Source organism: Aulonocara stuartgranti (genome assembly GCF_965226115.1).
Source record: "Aulonocara stuartgranti genome assembly, chromosome: 12".
Taxonomy (NCBI): Eukaryota; Metazoa; Chordata; class Actinopteri; order Cichliformes; family Cichlidae; genus Aulonocara; species Aulonocara stuartgranti.
This window is the reverse complement of record NC_138948.1, coordinates 36,067,148-36,084,169: the sequence shown is the minus strand read 5'-3', so window position 1 is coordinate 36,084,169 and position 17,022 is coordinate 36,067,148. Positions and strand designations below refer to the sequence as shown.

The 17,022-nt window shown below is 41.4% G+C and overlaps 1 protein-coding gene across 2 annotated transcripts in view; it reads left to right on the top strand.

Moving 5' to 3' along the window:
• galnt9 (polypeptide N-acetylgalactosaminyltransferase 9) overlaps window positions 1-17,022 on the top strand; it is a 344,527-nt gene that overhangs the window by 229,812 nt on the left and 97,693 nt on the right. Inside the window, exon 1 of one of the 2 annotated variants that reach the window (XM_082553736.1) lies at window positions 6,694-7,819. The exons of the other annotated variant lie outside the window; for it this stretch is intronic. Within the exon in view, the coding sequence (XP_082409862.1) occupies window positions 7,579-7,819 (241 nt within the window). The 5' untranslated portion in view covers window positions 6,694-7,578. Of the gene's footprint in view, window positions 1-6,693; window positions 7,820-17,022 lie in introns of those variants that run through there. 2 annotated transcript variants of the gene reach the window in all.

Here is a 17,022-nt window from a genome sequence, read left to right as displayed (position 1 = left end):
GTACTTCAAGATGTCCCCTGGAGTCAAATCATCATCTCCATCGTCATCATCCTGAGTGGTCTGGGTTTGGTGCTCAACTACACTTTTAGTGAGGAACTTGACCAACCTATGTCTAAGAACTCATCCTGTTTTAGGGTAGTAGATTAGATACGATGGACTGTTTTTATCGTAACCCACAAAAACTTATTTTCATACCCTCGGCAATGTTCTCTAGTTTAACCAAGTCTTCATAGTTACAGTGGCCGAGGATTTTGTGCCAAGTTTCTACATCATGACAGCCATTGCATTCGTCGTTGTCAACATAATGATCAGATGTAACACTGTTTAATTAGTATAGGCGTTCATATTCACTTATCTTAAACCTTGTCCCGTTCTTATGGATAAGCTGGTTGCAGCCCTTCTTGAAGGTTACTGAGGCTCCTTTGGCCGTCGCTGCCTGGACCGAGAAGATATCTTGCGGGTAAGAGGGAATGTAAAGTGCTCCCTCCAGTGTCGCCTTCACCTTTAGTCCCTCGCTGTCGTAGATAGACCTCCACATCTCCCCTCTTCAGTGCGACCCCACTCGTCCTCGTCCCGTCAGCTAACTCCATGAAGTGTCTTCCAGGTGTGAATGTCTCATCAAAACTTTTGAATCTCTGAATGTCCGTAATAATGTGAGAAGTGGCCCCTGTATCAACCATTAGGCCTCTCTGTTTCAGCCCTTGATTTCCACAGTCTTTAGCTTTGAACGCGAAACTATGGTCTTCTGCATTGGTTACGTGTTTAGCAGTAATCTTCTTTCGTCGGCGACAGTCGCTGTCCTTATACGTTGAGCTTTTGCAGTAACCGCACCACTGCTTCTCTTTTTGTTCTTTCCTTTCGGCCTTTGTGTAACACTCACGTGCTATATGACCCTTTTTTTCACAGTTGTAACATATGATTTCTGCATTGTCTCTCTCTTTCTTCCAGTTATTTGCCTTCATCACATTGTCTTCAGAACATGTGGCCTTTTCGGTGCTCTCGTAGCTTCTTAATTTAGCTTTGAATTCACTAAATGTCATTGCTTTGTCACTGTGGGTTACATGTATGGCAAACGGCTTGAAAGATTCAGGCAACCCTTTTAACACCATTGCAATAAGTAGTCCATCACTTAATGTCTCTTCTGCATTCCTCAGAGCTGTAATGGCAGTCTCAGCCCTTATCCTATAGTCTGTGACGCTCTCGCTGGGCGTTTTCTGTAGCGACGTTAGCTCCGTGTACAGGCTAATCACACGTGGTTTCCCCTTACCGGCGTGGTGCTCTCTCAGAATTTCCAACGCTTTCCGTCCGTCATCCCTGACATCTCTCATCACGAGTGAAAGACTTCTATCATCCAATACTTGGATTAGCTCTGCATAAGCTACTTCATTTTTTTCATCCAAGTCCTTGTCTTCTGCCTCCGACTCGCCGGGCTCGTCCAAAATGGCGGCCTTTAGCCCAAGTAGCCGCAGGTATCCCAGGAACTTTGTTTCCCACAATTCGTAGTTTCTCTCGTCTCCGTCGAAGCACAGATGGTTCCACCGGCTTCCCACATCCCTTCTGGGCCCATAACCTGTTTCATGTTCCATTTTCTAGGGCAGAAATACCGTGGTAACTCGCACATCTCATGGAGGAATAAACCACATACACATTGTTAGAGTTTTACATCAGAGGCACACGCCTTCCTCTGCGCCATCCTTTATTGAACACACACTTCCGTATTTATACGTTTCAGATTAAGAGCACATACATATATGATAGGGCAACATGTATTGTATTGCTTCACTGTGTTCCTTTGCTTACTATGAAACTATTGTTTGGCATTTGTGCTTTTGATTGGCTTTGTTGGTCTATTTGAAATCACTCAACATCATTATGAATGGGTTCTAGCCTTGAATGACTTTTAAAAAAATTATCCCTCTGAAGTCATCAAAAGATGGATCTTGTGTGTTTGTCTGTCTCTATGTATATGGATCAAATTTCTCATTTCTGCAATGTTTTGTAAATCCATCAACAGTCGTTTTTCTCACTAAGAAATTCTCCTGTCCACCGTCTCGCCCAAAAAACTGAAAACATAAACTGGAGGAATGCTCGCAGCCGTGGAATATCAATCAGTCTCCAAATAAGTCGGAGGTGTCAGCAGCGTAATGGATTTTGTTTGAGAACGAGTCCATAGCTGCTGTACACAGGGATTTAAAACAATAATCTTTCCGGCATAATGACTGGGTAATATGGATAGCCCATTTATCTTTGATTAGTTTTTTTGATGTAGGGATAAATTCCCATGACTCCCTGTTTCATTATTCTTTCTAATTACCTGCACCGATTCGCCCATCAAGCATCGGTACACTGGCGCGATGTAATTGCTTCTGCCATAAATCAAGAAACATTTGGGGGCGTCTCCAGAGTATCTGCTCCATTAATACAAAAACATTGAGAAGCCAAGCTTATGCTCATATTGATAAATCTAATCATTAGTTTTGACATTTTGATATTTGATATGCACAATCTCCAGCTGAGCGTCTTAGCAGTCTTATACTGATAATTGCTGCTTCTGTTTTACCCAAAAGCATGCGTACAGAGGCGACATCTGCTTCTTTCTTTATGTTATTCACAGGGTCAAGATTTGCCACGTCTCCACTTGGAAAAAAAGGCACTTTGCATTTGCAATTGGGATGCCACTGAATGACGCATTATGGTAAAGCCATAGCTGGCTGCCAAGGTCAAGGAGCACATTGTGTCTTAATGAGGCCCCAGGCTCTGATAAACATTCGGCTGACAGCCCCCAGTGTTGCCTCATCTCTGTTGTACAAAAAAACAAGTAAAAACTTGCCTCGAGCTGAACATCACATATTCCAGTCCGCAGGGTTATCATTCTAATTTAGTTAAGGCATTAGGCAAATCAACAACTCCCGTAGCACCACAGTAGGGAGAGGTTGCTGGAGGTGCAATGTGAATGAGCTAAGTTAAGGCAGACAGAACTGGGGCTTAGCTGTTAGCCTCGGGGTCAAAGTGATAATGTATGAACTTAGCTCCAGCAGGCCAGCAGACAGCACTACATTAGTGGCCAACGAGTGTCTCAGAGTGGGCGCTTTACTCTGAAAGTGACACGGCAAGTTTGCATGCCAGCCAGTCAGGAACAAATGTGGATTACTTGCTGTGCCATAAAATTACTCATGTTCCTCATGTATCAGATTTGCACAGTGGTTGATTTGTTTGTGCCTTTGCCAAAACATTATGCATACTAACCACTGCGAATAGGAAAGGAAAACAGATTTTGTTTTCTCTTAGGAAAGCACATTTGCATTTTTAGGGAGAAAGTTTTGAATTAAATTAGCCTTAACAGTTTACTTTTAAAATGCTGCATATTTTATTTTGTGCTCAGCGCTTGCTAATTCTGACTAGCAATTTTGAGCTTGTATTACACTGAATACAAACTACTTTACTTGTAAAGAACTCCAAAAAAGGTTTCTTGTTCATTGAATTCTGTCAAGAATCCATTTTGCATACTGTTAGAATGGCAGCAACACAGAATTGGCATCAACACATTAGCACCCTGAAAACTGACAAGAAGTAACTGTGATGTTTGCCTCTGCTGTGGACATGTGTGATGTGTTGACTTCCAGCTGTCCTTGCTTTGTAGCATCTTGTCTGAACACATTCTCTTTGCCTGGCCTCTTGTGAACCTAACACAGAGGAGCAGCTTCAACTGACAAGAATGCCTAATGTACTAAAGTCACTGGAGTGTAGCAAACTAAATGACCCCCAACAAAGCACTTACTGCCTTGTGTTTTACAGTAGTTGCTATCTTCTTTTCAGCAAAAATATATCTAAGCTTAACCTTGCCTGGGTTCACTGTGAGATTTCTGTAGTGCAGTGTGTTTTCCTTTTCTTTTTAAAGCTGCTCTGGTTAGCGTTTTTGTATAACCAACAGCTCAAGTGATTATGTTTAAAGTGAAAGGTGTGAGTCATGCTGATAGACACACAGGAAATCATTGCTCTTTAAACTGTTTTAGCATCATTCTTTTCATTACTTAGGTGGCCTTCTTTTCTCCTACCTGATTTCCGGATGCATGAGCTAACTTTATTTTTTTAGGAAGACAGCCCAAAATAGTGTACACCAAGTTCACAAACAAAGTTGCAATTGGAAATGTAGCTGCTGAAGAGCCGGGTATTTTCTAAGACCACAACAGACCTGAAAGAACCATAAACATGGTCACCTACAGTGGCTAGATCACCAATACTTGTTCTAAATAAGTAATTTTAAAACATATCTACATGTGCAAACATGTAACTGCTTGCTGATTAGGTTGTGTAATTATGATTCAAGCAAAAGCAAGAACAAACCCCAAACCTCTTTTAAGTTAACCTCCTAAGACCTGAACTCTTCCACGGCATGCATTTTTCATTTCTCTTTGATATTTGGGCATATTGGGAACCAGTGAATGTAAAAACAAAGAATTACCAGATTTTTTTTTTTTTTTACCTGATTTTTGTTTCTAAGAAAAATGAGAGCCACATATGAGGATATTCGTTTAAAATTTCGATAGAACAGTAGCAGTTTAATGTCCTCGTAAGTGGATATCAGGCCCTTGTAGAGCAAAATTGAGTATTTTGGTCTAAATAACCCAAAATGGGATGTCCACATATGTGGATGCCAGGTCCTAGGAGGTTAATACTCTTGTCTTGTTTGTTACCGTATCCTTACACTTTATCCAGCACCTTTGCTTGTTGTAGCAAATGTCCACTGTGGGCAAAGGGCTCTAGTTTTGAAAGGTAGACAAGTAAACTAGTTAGCTAGCATGTATTTAAACTGAACATAAAATGTTCTGATGATATTTTCAGTGCATTGCCATAAATGTCTTATAAAAACACAGAAATATTTAATTCCCTTTAAGTGATGAAAAAATATTCTTTAAAAGCATGTGTTTATATTACCGGCAGACTGAAAGTATATCGATAAGCAGATTAAGTAGCATGTTTGAAAAATTAGTTTCTGTTTTTATACGATAGTTAACACCTCATGAGCCCCGTGAACGCAGATCACATGAACACAAAACAGTAGATATTTATGGCTTTAACAGCGCTACTAGACTCACACGCTTTTGTCTAGCTCGTGCTCTCCCTCTGAATATGTTCGAGTGGCTTATGCGGAGACACTGAGTGGGATGACTGTGGTGCAGCTTGCAGTGACCCAGGTTAATATGGTTAAAACACTTGAGTGCCAGTGTCTGCAGTTACAGAGGCATGCAGGGTGCTGAATGCTGAAAACAAGTCTTCAGAGAGTCTTATAGGGGAGCGCGGGGAGCTGATATACAGTGCTGTAGCTGCTGTATAAGCAGCTGTGCTTAGGCCTGCACGGTGCCTGAGGTGTCTGTAACAATGATTTCCCCACAGACTCTTTCTGCAAACTATGAATCAAAGCAGCACCTTGTGTGCACCTTATTATACATTCTATACAATGAAAATCCTTTTAAATGTCCTTGTTATGCAGACCTGGGAACTGTAAGGCAATAGAAAGTATGCATCACCATCATCATCATCATCAGTATCATGACCACACAGGGAACAGTATGAGCCCTGCCTAAGCTTTGTTATTCTACCCTCTTAAAAAGAAAAACTATTTTGGAATGCAGGAGCTTTGTGGAACAAATGAACCTCTCAAGAACATTTGTGCCTAGACTTATATGACAAGGTCTCGTTCTTTGAAAACACTAAAAATAAAAGCCCTCAAATCTGCTCTCAGAAAATCAGAACCGATTCCATCTTGAAGACACGCACAATCAAGAAATGTGTATAAGTATAAAATAACTTACAAGCTCACGTTCATACCAAATGTCCTCCGACAAAGAAATGTGCAGACAATAGAGGCTTTAGCTACCCTGGCACTATCTCGGTGTACTGAAGCAGCAAACAAACTGAAGAGCACAGATCTGAGATCCTCTGGTGGGTGTGAAGTGGAATCAAAGTACTTCGGGCAGCCACTACCGTGTCTGGGTTTGCCTAATCAAGTAAAAGTACACAGAGAGCCCGAAGCTCTTTGTACGTGATTTACTGGAGCCATAATTCATTTGGAATTGGAGATGAGGAGCTGGCAATGGCAGGTTACAGTATGGAGTAGGAGTAATTTGAACTGAGTAATGATTAGAATCTGGATGGCTCTATAAAACAGATGTCCTTCAATATCTGTGGGTTTAGTGTGGAGTTTTAGTCACCAGTGTGTGGTTTTGCTTGATTGTTTTTCTTTTTTTGGTTGGCAAAACCTCAAATCCTCTCCTGAGAGTGGATTTGTATTATAATAAACAAATGTTGCATGCCTTTCTAATTCAAATATATACATATTTATTCTGTTTAGCTTGGCGTTAAAACTGTAGTCAAGCATGTGATTTGTGAAATGATCCTTATAGCCTACTTCTGAAGCAGAGCGTGTATGTATAGGAGTGCATGCATGCAACCTGAAACATATGTGCGAATTGGTTAACCTAAAGGCTCGGCCTTGTGAATAACATAGAAAAACCATTTAACACATCTTCACACAGATTTCCACAGCTCACCTGTACAGGGGGTGGGGTGGGGTGGTGTAGATTGCTCTACCAAGTGGAAGTACACGCTGCTTCCATGGTCGCGCTATTTATTTTATTCCGACACAACACTGCTTGTGAATATTCATGATTGTGTGCCTCTAAACGTCAGGACGCAGCGGTGGCTCTTCCTCCCTGACAGAGCGGGGAGACTGAGAGAGGAGCGAGAGCATGCCAGAGCCCGGCTGCATCGCTCCCATCGACATCGAGCGTCGTTTGACTGCGTTTGAGGGCAAATCTGCTCTCAACTCATCCCACGGTGCAGCGCCAAGGGAGGCGGCGATGGTCTGACGGGACACAAACACAGAAAGAGACTCGGAGGCAGAGAGAGAGAGGAAAAGGGAGAGGGGAGAAAGAGAAACGCCGCTTTGTTTTTGAAACGCGCGCACACACACACGCATATATATATTTATTTATTTGTTGGACATAAGCGCATTTGGATTCATATTTGCAGAGCGGGACGGATCGGGTGACCACAACGCCTTTGAGGAAGGAGATGCCACAGAGCGGCGAGAGCTGTGTGACGCTTCAAAACCAGGGCTTTTCTTGCGCGATGGACGAGACATATTGATGCTAAGGAACTGGCGAATTACCACGTTGCGGAGGAGAGATGTTTTGCAACTGCCGGGGGCTGCTCGGGAGGATGAATGCCTCCCGTGGCGTCATTTCTCGCTTGTAATATGTAGGTGAAGCGAGTGCAGCTGTTTGTCGACTAGTGAAGCTCATAAAAGCATCGCTCGCTGGTTGGAGCCGAGCTCCGGGGACGCTACTAACATTTCCCACCTTGTAAGTTCTATGTGACCGGTGCGGTGTCCCACTACGGAGCTGTCCGTGGTGCTGAACGGATCTGCCAGCCCTTCGGGTCTCCGCGAGTTGACCTTCTCTCCAGCGAGCACAGAAATCACCCCGCCGCAAGACACACTGTAAGGTGACAAAGGAGGCCACCACTCATGAGCTTTTGACGGGCTTGACTGAGTCAGCCAGACAATATTCTCCTTTCATGGCTGTGGCACGCAAAATCAAAACTTTGCTGACCGTCAACATCTTAGTGTTTGTGGGGATTATACTGTTCTCGGTGTACTGCAGGATCCAGGACCGATCCGAGGAGCTCATCCAGATAGGGCGTATTTCTGACCAGAGGCTGCGAGCCAGGAATGGCAAAGTTTCCAACTTGGTGGACAGGCAGTCAATTCTCCAGAGGCTGGAGAGGCTGGAGGATGTGGTCTACAACCAGCTAAACGGTAGGAAACTGAAGTTCTTAGTTGTTAAATCCGTGATCTATGAAAGCAAAGATTTTATATTTAGCACACAGGGAGTCCTTGTCAGCCAATTTATCGGGTAATAAGATGCGCTCAGGTGAGTTTGACCTGGACCATGACTCATGCATTTTATTTATTTATTTATTTATTGTCAGTCTAGCCTCATTTCTTTGGTAAAAGCGCTTCACTGTCACATAAATTAATGGCTATAGTATCAGACTTGCGCATTAATAGGCTAATTATGCATTGTATACCTTTTGCATGTGCTTAAGCACAAATCGGTGTTAATGTACTTCCCTGTGCTGTCACTGACCTGTTGTAAACTTCACACGAATTTCTGATAATTATCGAGGTCGGTGCAGAATCGCACTTGGAGAAAGTCTGTACGCCAGCAGCATTCCTGCCATTTCACTGGAAGCATCGCTGGTGAGATATGCCAGGTTTAACTGGCAGTCTGCGTTTTGAAGGAGAGTCTAATGTACTACCTGTATAACACAATGACAGACTTTTACAGGATTTCATTACACGGGCATTAGTCTGTGGGTCAGATCTGGTCTTTTTGACCACAGCAGAAATCCTTTTAAATCAGGTTACGTCTTACTCTGCCTTACTGTTTTATTTAATACATCTATGTGTTTTAAGCAGGAGAAGGTCGTGGTGAGTGAGTGGGCTTCAAAAGATTCATGAAATGAATGAGGCATGACTACATCAGCCTCAGCCTCTATGTTTATGTGTACTTCATATTTACATGCACACTTTCTACCAGTACTTTTTATTCTCATGAGCATCATTTTTCTTAAGGGAATTTCTTCAATTCTGATTCAAATGTTAAATAGGAGTGAATGGGCTTTTTGGTCAAGGGTTACGCAACCACACATATAACCTATTTAAACGAGTTTAGCTAAAATATCCAGTGTCTTTTGCATTCCTGTAAGCGACTCTGCACCAAAAATATCTTTGAGTACTAAATAATATTTTGGCTTTTTTTTTTTTTTGCAATGAAGGAAACAGATTTCTTGAATTAAACGTTTTGTTTTTTTTTGTTCCAGAGTGCTCACTCACATAATAAGGGATAAGTGGGATCACAACTAATATGTTCTCACATCCTGTGATTACCACAGGAGTGCTTTTCTACCGTGCATCATGAACCGTACCAGATGCATCAGCATGAAGTGGCTGACTTGATGATGACTCAGTGACTGCTAAACTTCAGCCTTTTGAAGAGCGCATCCAGTTTGGAACTCTGTATTCACAGTTATTTGGGCAACCTCTTCTCTCACTAGTACAGGAGGGATCTGTTTTTGATCCAGTGATGCCTCATCTACAAAGACTCTTGTTTTCAAGCCAAATAATGAGAAGGCTGCATGGTAGACTGTTACACTGAGTTACTGATTTGTTTCTTGACACTATAGCTAAGGCTTAATGATAGAGAGCAAAGATTTCATCATAACCTTTTAATAGTCAGCCTCCTGAAAGCCGTTTAACCCAGAAATTTTACAATAAAGACATAAACAATTTGAGGAAAGTAAGCATGTCTCTTTTGGCACTGAAGTTGCATCATTTTATCTTAACTCTATGGAGAAAGATTAAGAAGACAAGGTGGGGCACTCCATTCGACTGTTTTCTCTAAGACCCTCACCAATGAATATTATTTTTTAACATTGTTTAGTAATTTGGAACAGGTTTTATCCTATATTATCAACATGTGATTAACTGCCTGATAATTACCTGTGTATTGATTCTATTTAAGCTAAGTGTGAGTATTGCTGTCATTTGCGGTCCTGCTACTTTCTCTCTGCGCCGCATTCTGTTTTGCTTCTGTGTGCGACTTGAACAGCAAAACAGGGACACACAGTTTTGTTTTTGTAAATTTTAATAGGTAGAGCCTAGCCATTGCTTCAGGCACTTTAAATTTTCAGATGCACTCATATGATTTAGTTTATCCTCTCTTAGCACCATGCTGTGTTCAGGAACATCCTGATGTACAAGTGAAGCAATGTGCATAAGTGTGTTGTCCTCTCCCTTCCCCACTCCTGCTTAACATGCACACATTTTAAGTGGTACAGGGCTTTCTAGTGGATGCTGTGGCAGGAGTGTGAGGTGGGAATTAATTTGCATATTCATAGATCTGTGCATACAAAATGAGGTAACGATGTGGAATTACATCAAGACCATTTCAAGGCATAAAGAGGTTATTTTCGTAGAAAAAAAATCTAAATATATATTTTTAATGATCAGAGATGAGTTTTCAGGTATTTCGTGAATGCAGAGGGACTTGTCGAGTTAGATGGTGAACGAGGACCCCAGATGGAAGCAGCAATCAAAATGAAACCAACCTTTTATTGGAGGCAAAACAGCAGAAAGAAATAAACTCCATGAACCAACATAGGAAGATTTAGGGGTTGCTCTAATAACTAGGAATCTGGCATAACCAGGGGTGTTCTTGGTGACTGTGGTCCCAACGTCAGATCGTCATTGAGCTTCTCCTGTGTAGTCTTGTGCTAATCCAACACCTTGTATTCCATTCCAGCCTTGTGCAAGTCTACAGTCTTGTCCCTGATGTCCTTTTACAGCTCTTTGGTCTCAGCCATGGTGGTAGAGAGGTTGGAATGAAAGAAATTTGTTCTATGGACAAGTCTGCTTTATATATATATAAGGAGCTAAGGAGATCATGAGAATCTGTATTGATTGATTCATTGTAATCTCTGTGCCACAGGGACACACAGCCAATCCATGGGAACCAGAATTCAGGATGGTTTGTAAGGGATCAAATACTTAATTTACTTACTGACATTAAAATTTGCATTGTGTTGTTTTATGGATATTCGCTCTCTCTCCATTAATATGAAACAACAATAAAAATGAGAGACTGTTAAGGTCTCTGTAAAAGTGTGCAAACTTACAAAATCAGCAGGGGATCAAATAATTATTTCCCCCACTGAAGACAGGATGAAAGTGAGACAGTCAATACAGCAGAGTATCACTGCTACTGGGCATGAGCACACAGTGTCTGCACAGATCTTGCTGACTGTGGGACTCAAGGTCAAGCAATAGGCTTTTATATCTACACAAAATGCACTTTTCAGATTCTAAAGACGAGCTGCTGTCCCAGCTGAAGAAGTACGAGATGTACGTTGTCTCATTCCATGAGTGCGACGTATATTTGAGTCTTTGAATGCCGACTATCTCCTGGAAGGCGTGTTTCCTCTAATGCTAGGCATGCGCTGTCAAAAGAGTCACATCAATTTCATAAAATATTCTCAGACCTGACTTGTCTTTGCTGTTGCACTGCTGAGTCCAAGTATCTGGAGCACAATTTGCAGGTTTTTCACAAGTGTGCTGAAGAGGGGAACAAACCACAAAGTGCAGAGCTGGCACAGTTCCCTGCCTGCCAGGTATCATACAAAATATGACAGAACGAAAGCATTTTTTTGACCTTGGAGTGAGATTCTTTGATTAACAATGACACTGAGTGTCAGGCTGTTACACTGGATTTCAAATGGAGCGTCACATGACAAGTTGCTGAATTCAACTGCAAAAGTGCTGCTGTACAGAGTGACAAATGCAGATGTATTACTTGTAAATAATCTCTATGCGGTCCAAATCATAAACATCAATCCGTTTCGGTATAGTCATTTGTCTTAAGCAGAAGCAGGAGCGCACAGTGGATGGATGCTGACTGTCACAGGCCTTGCATGGTTTTTCACAAACTGTATTCTATGGCCACTGGGGATAACTATGGTGAGAGGACTCAACGCGCCAATAACTATTATCATGTCCAGCAGCGATATTAAGTAATCGCCCATTCCTCCTGTTGTTTATTGCCTACCTATGGCATGCCATGGGATATGCAGTACAGTCCAATTAGATTTGAAGGACATAAAGAAGCCAGAGAATTCTTATTTCACGGTTGCCTGAAGAACGAGCACTAGACTCCCAACAAGAAAACAACGGTCAAGCTTTTCCAGCAGCCCATTCTGTGCAGAAATGAGTAACATGAGGGTTATCAGCAGCATTGCTCTGCTGTGGATGCCACCAGCTTTGAGCAATCAGATGAGAGGTTTTAAGCTTGTTAACAAGCTTATGAAGTAGTGTTTTCGACTTAAGTACAACATTAGCACCGGTAAATACTTCCTTGCAGGTACTTAGCTGCTGAAGCCCTCTAAGTCTTACTGACTTAAATGCACACTATAGCCAGATATTGATGGACATTTAGAGAATTTCTTTTGACACTGTTAACATGTTTTATTTGGGGTGTTTTGGTCAATATTGAGATGGAAATCTTTTACTTTAGAGTTAGACATCCATCATGAAGTCCTAAATTTCAGTTATTGTAGGGAGGGGGAAAAGAAGCGCATGATTGCAGGATTAATTCACCCAGTGGAAAAGTTGACTGTGACTTTTAAAGTGTATTTGGGAAAGAAACGTCGATTGATTGATAGATATTCTATGTCAGTTTTGGCACAGCTGGAACAACTGCAAAAACAAACTAATTTGAATTATGTACTGTTCCCATTCACATACTATATCATTTTGGCATTTATGAGATGTAGTGCACAGTGTTGTAGGACTGTCAGCATAAGTATTCTGAAAAAAATGTTCTGAGAAAACTGTGTGTCGAAAGCTAAATACAGCTCAACTTCAAGTAATATGTTTTGAGCTTTAAACTATTAAGTCCACTCTTCTTTACGACATTGCTTCAGTTCATTGAGGTTTGAGGCTCTCACGGTCCCACCACAGCATTTCAATCAGGTTGAGGTCTGGACTTTGACTGGGCCATTGCAGCAGCTTGATTATTTTCTTTTTCAGCTGTTCTGCTGTAGATTTCCTGCTGTGCTTGGGATCATGGTTTACACTACAATCATTAGAATACTTTGATATACACTGAAACTCATGGTCCACTCAATCACTGTAAGGTGTCCAGGTTCTGTGACTGCAAAAACGCCCGAGATCTTATAAAGTTCTAAAAAGATATAGTAAATCTGATCTCATTTGCAGTTGAAGATGTCAACAGTTTTTTTTAAATGTCTCTTCCTTTGCTTTTTGAAGGTAGAGGAAGACGCAGCACTAATGAAACATTAGCTTATTTCAACAACTGAATTAAAATAATTTTTAATAATAAAAGTAATACATTTTATTAAAAGCGCCTTTCAAGACACTCAAGGACACTTAACAATAGAGTAAAAACACATAATAGAACAAGGACAGAACAAAGAACAATAAAAACAAGATCAAATAAACAACCAATAAGTTCACAGTGAATATGCAAACGTGAACAGATTTTTAGTTGAGATTTAAACTGGGGGAGAGGACCAATGTTTCTAATATCCAGGGGTAGGGAATTACACAGCCTGGGAGCAGAGAAACTGAAAGCTCTGCTTCCCATAGTGCTGAGGCAGAAAGAAGTGCAGCAAGTTGAATAGAAAAAGAAGATCAAGTGAGTGGGCAGAAGAGGTAGTTCTAAACAGGTCAGAAAGGTAAGGAGGAGCAAGGTTATAAAGGGGCTTGAAAGTGAACAGAAGAAGCTTGAATACTATTCGGAATTTCACAGGGAGCCAGTGAAGTTCCTGAAGGATAGGGGTGATGTGCTAGTAGGAGGGGTTCTGCTAATAATGCAGGCAGCGGAGTTTTGAACCAGTTGAAGCTTATGGAGGCACTTTTTGTGGAGACCATGTAAGAGAGAATTACATTAGTCAATGCAGGAAGTAATGTGGCTATGAACTACAATGGACGCAGACTGGATGGAAAGAGAAGGGCGTAATCGGTTAATGTTGCATAGGTGGAAATAGGCAGAACAGGTGAGATCATTGATGTGAGATTTATAGGATAGTGAGCTGTCAAGGATGACACCAAGGCTCTTAACCAGAGGTAAAGGGAAAACCATGGAGTTCTCAATAGTGAGAGTGAAATGATTTGCCACCAGCAAGCTGGATTTGATGCCGATGAGAATTTCAGTTTTGTACTCATTGAGCTTAAGAAAATTAGAACTGAACCAGAATTTTATTTCGCATAAGCATTGTGTAAGAGAAGGTCAAGGTCAAGGTCAAGTGGCTTTATTGTCATCCCAACCATGTGCAGTGGTACAGTACACAGTGAAACAACGTTCCTCCAAGAACATGGTGCTACATATGACATATAACAGACAATTGACACAGGAATACATAAAGTGCAATGTGCAAAATTGCAAAAAAAACTGCAAAAATTGCAAACAAAACAAAGAGTGCAGCACCAGACAGAACAGAACAGACACGAGACGATGCAGACACAGCAGTGCAATAGAAATTTGCAAAAGACTGAGTGCTGTGCAAAAAGTAACTTGGTGTATGAAGGTGTTCCTGTATGTATGTATGAGATTGTTCAGATAAGTGCTTGCTAGTGACGTGTATGATGTTTACGAATGTATGCGTGTGTTTGTCAGTCCAGTGGGAGAAGAAGGTGGGAGGGAGGAGTCCGGCCTGCAGGAGAGATATAATTGAGTGTCATCGGCAAAACAATGAAAGTGAAGATCAAATTTAAGGAAAATGGTACCAAGAAGAAGAAAATTTATTATGAAGGGAAGAGGGCCTAAGACTAAACCTTGGGCTACACCAGAAGTTACAAGGAATAAACAAGAGTGGAAGGAGATATGATTGGAATCAGGCTAGGTGTGATGCCAAGAGAGGAAAGTCTGTTTAGCAGGATGGAGTGAGAGATAGATCCAAAAGGACGAGAATGTTGAGAAGACCAAAGTCAAGTTAGTGACTTTAAGTAAAGCGTTTCTGTACTGTGACATGAGCGGCTTTTGGTCATATTTGGTATCAAGTAAAACAAACTACAAGTGCTTATATTTTGCAAAACAAACACACAGCTTCAGCTGTTACATTCAAACTGTTCAGCTGTTTTTACATAAACCCGTACAGAGCGGTTCAGTGTGGGGAGATTTCCAGAGCTTGACAATTGCTAAGCTGCTTGGATAACTATTGTTCCGAGAGGGGCTATAGTCAGTCAGCAATTGCAAGATTAAGCTATTTAAAAATAGGCTTATACAACACATCAATATTTATATATTTGGCTATTTTCATTCTGATTGTCTTACTTGGATTGGACACCAATGAAAGTACCTGAAAGCCATTTGATTCGCTGCCTCTCTTCTTTTATCACCTTAGAGCAGAACTGCTCTAAAAATAAACTTCTTAAAAAAACAGACATTGGTGTTAGAGAGCCTGTGTACTGCTATTGTGTCTACTCCTTTTCTCTGACCATCACTGGAAGCATCATTGTCTAAGCTCAGCTGTCCCACAACTTACAGGCACACTGAGGCGCTTGTCATCAGCCATGCATGTCACTTCCTGTCTTTCCTCACTGCGTAGGAGCTGATGGGCTGGCAGCCTCGCGGGTCCAGCTGTAGCACCAGATATGCTTCTTATCTATATGCCCAATTATAGGGAAAAATCTAACGCTGTTTATAGGCCAAGCCAGCTCAAACAAAGACTTGATGAGGATGGAGAAACAGCCCTCTCACTCCCCTCCACGCTGGCAGGCGCTTGGCACTCAAACTCAATTTTAATGATACGTATCATGGTGCGCGTATACGTTTTGCAGCGTGTAATGGTGGTGGCTGCAGGGACATCACATCTCTGCGTGATGAATCCTGATGAAATGAATTATATTATAATAATGACATGTAGATGAGGCGCTGGTTGACAACACAGTTTCAGAAACAGATAACAATCAATTCTGCTCAGCCTTGAGGAATCACGATAACGAATTCAGCGGCTCACCTGACAATCAGCAGGCAGCCGCAGATAATAATGTCAATTTCAGATGGAGCAAGCATCCCTCTTATTTATACTGCTGGCTTAGAGTCATGCAGTGATTACATTACCAACATTTAATGATGATATCCAGTGACTGAAGGGCATAGGCCAGTTTGCCAGGCTGGATAACTGATCATGTAAATTTTCTTCATGATTTCTTGATGCAGAACAACTCCTACATCCTACGGAAAGGAGCTCCTCGTGACTGGGTCCCGTCTCAGTGTTGTAACATTCTGACACACTTCAAAGACTTTTTGCTATTTTTCCATCGACAACCTTGTTCTTGCTTCATTTCATTGCACACTTTTAACCCGACCAACACGGCAGTAAACATGAAATTTTCAATGATTTATTTTATGCTTTATATCTGGAGTACATGAGCTATTGTCAGTGCTTTTGCATGTTTAGAGATAACTTAGTGGTCTAATTGGTATCAATTTCCAAATCGGAGTTCTCATCCTCTTAAGATGCCTGGCTCCCAGATTTAAACCAGTGCTTCTCCCAGCTCTCAATGTTTCATAGATTTGTTTTGGCCTTTGAAGACTTTAAATCTCTTTAGAATGAGTTATTTTCCTCCTCTTCAAGAGTCCACAGAAATCCTCCACCTCCCCTCAGCATCAATATTTAGAACTCTGCTGCATCACTTTGGACACACTTAAAACCACTCATCATTTATTAAAAATGGGGTCATCTTTGAATTTGAGACTCTTTCTTGTAAAGGCCACATCGGAATCATTCTGAAGGTTGTTAGATAATTTATAACTGTTGTGGCTCTTACTGTATCATGTCAGATGGTTTTGGACAAACCATTGAAGGTTGAGAGGAAAGAGCTCAGAGACGGATACAAGCTGGGACACAATGAGACTGAAACCGGTGCATGTCGTCGCAGATGAGCCACATTGCGCTGATCCTTTGGATGGGAGTGAGGCCTGAGAGGGAGAAGCAGATGCTGGGCTGTAATTGCCTCAAAGTAAAGTTGTGAAAGTGCAACGGCGCTGCTTGAAGGGCTACTACCACTTTAGAAACAGTGAACGGGAGAGAAGCTCACGGAAAATGTGAAATAAATTTTCTTTATGCTGAATTATTAGTTTTCATTCCCTAGAGTTTCACATTGTGTTGTGAGCTTTTAGTCACTGTCCTTTTTTCCTTTTTTTGACCAGAATACAAGAGCCTACTAGCTGGATGCTTTTATACAAAGTACCCCGCAGGATCATGTGTACATACATTTTTAACTTGTGTAGCTGCTGTGGCAGGAGAGCTTTTAGTCCTCACAATGTTGGTACCATGCTCTACCCACAGACAAACAGTCTAGGTATTTCTTTCAGATAAGCTTTCTATCTGAAAGCAGTCCATTTTTGGAAAGAAAATTTGCTGTGCAACAGAAGTATG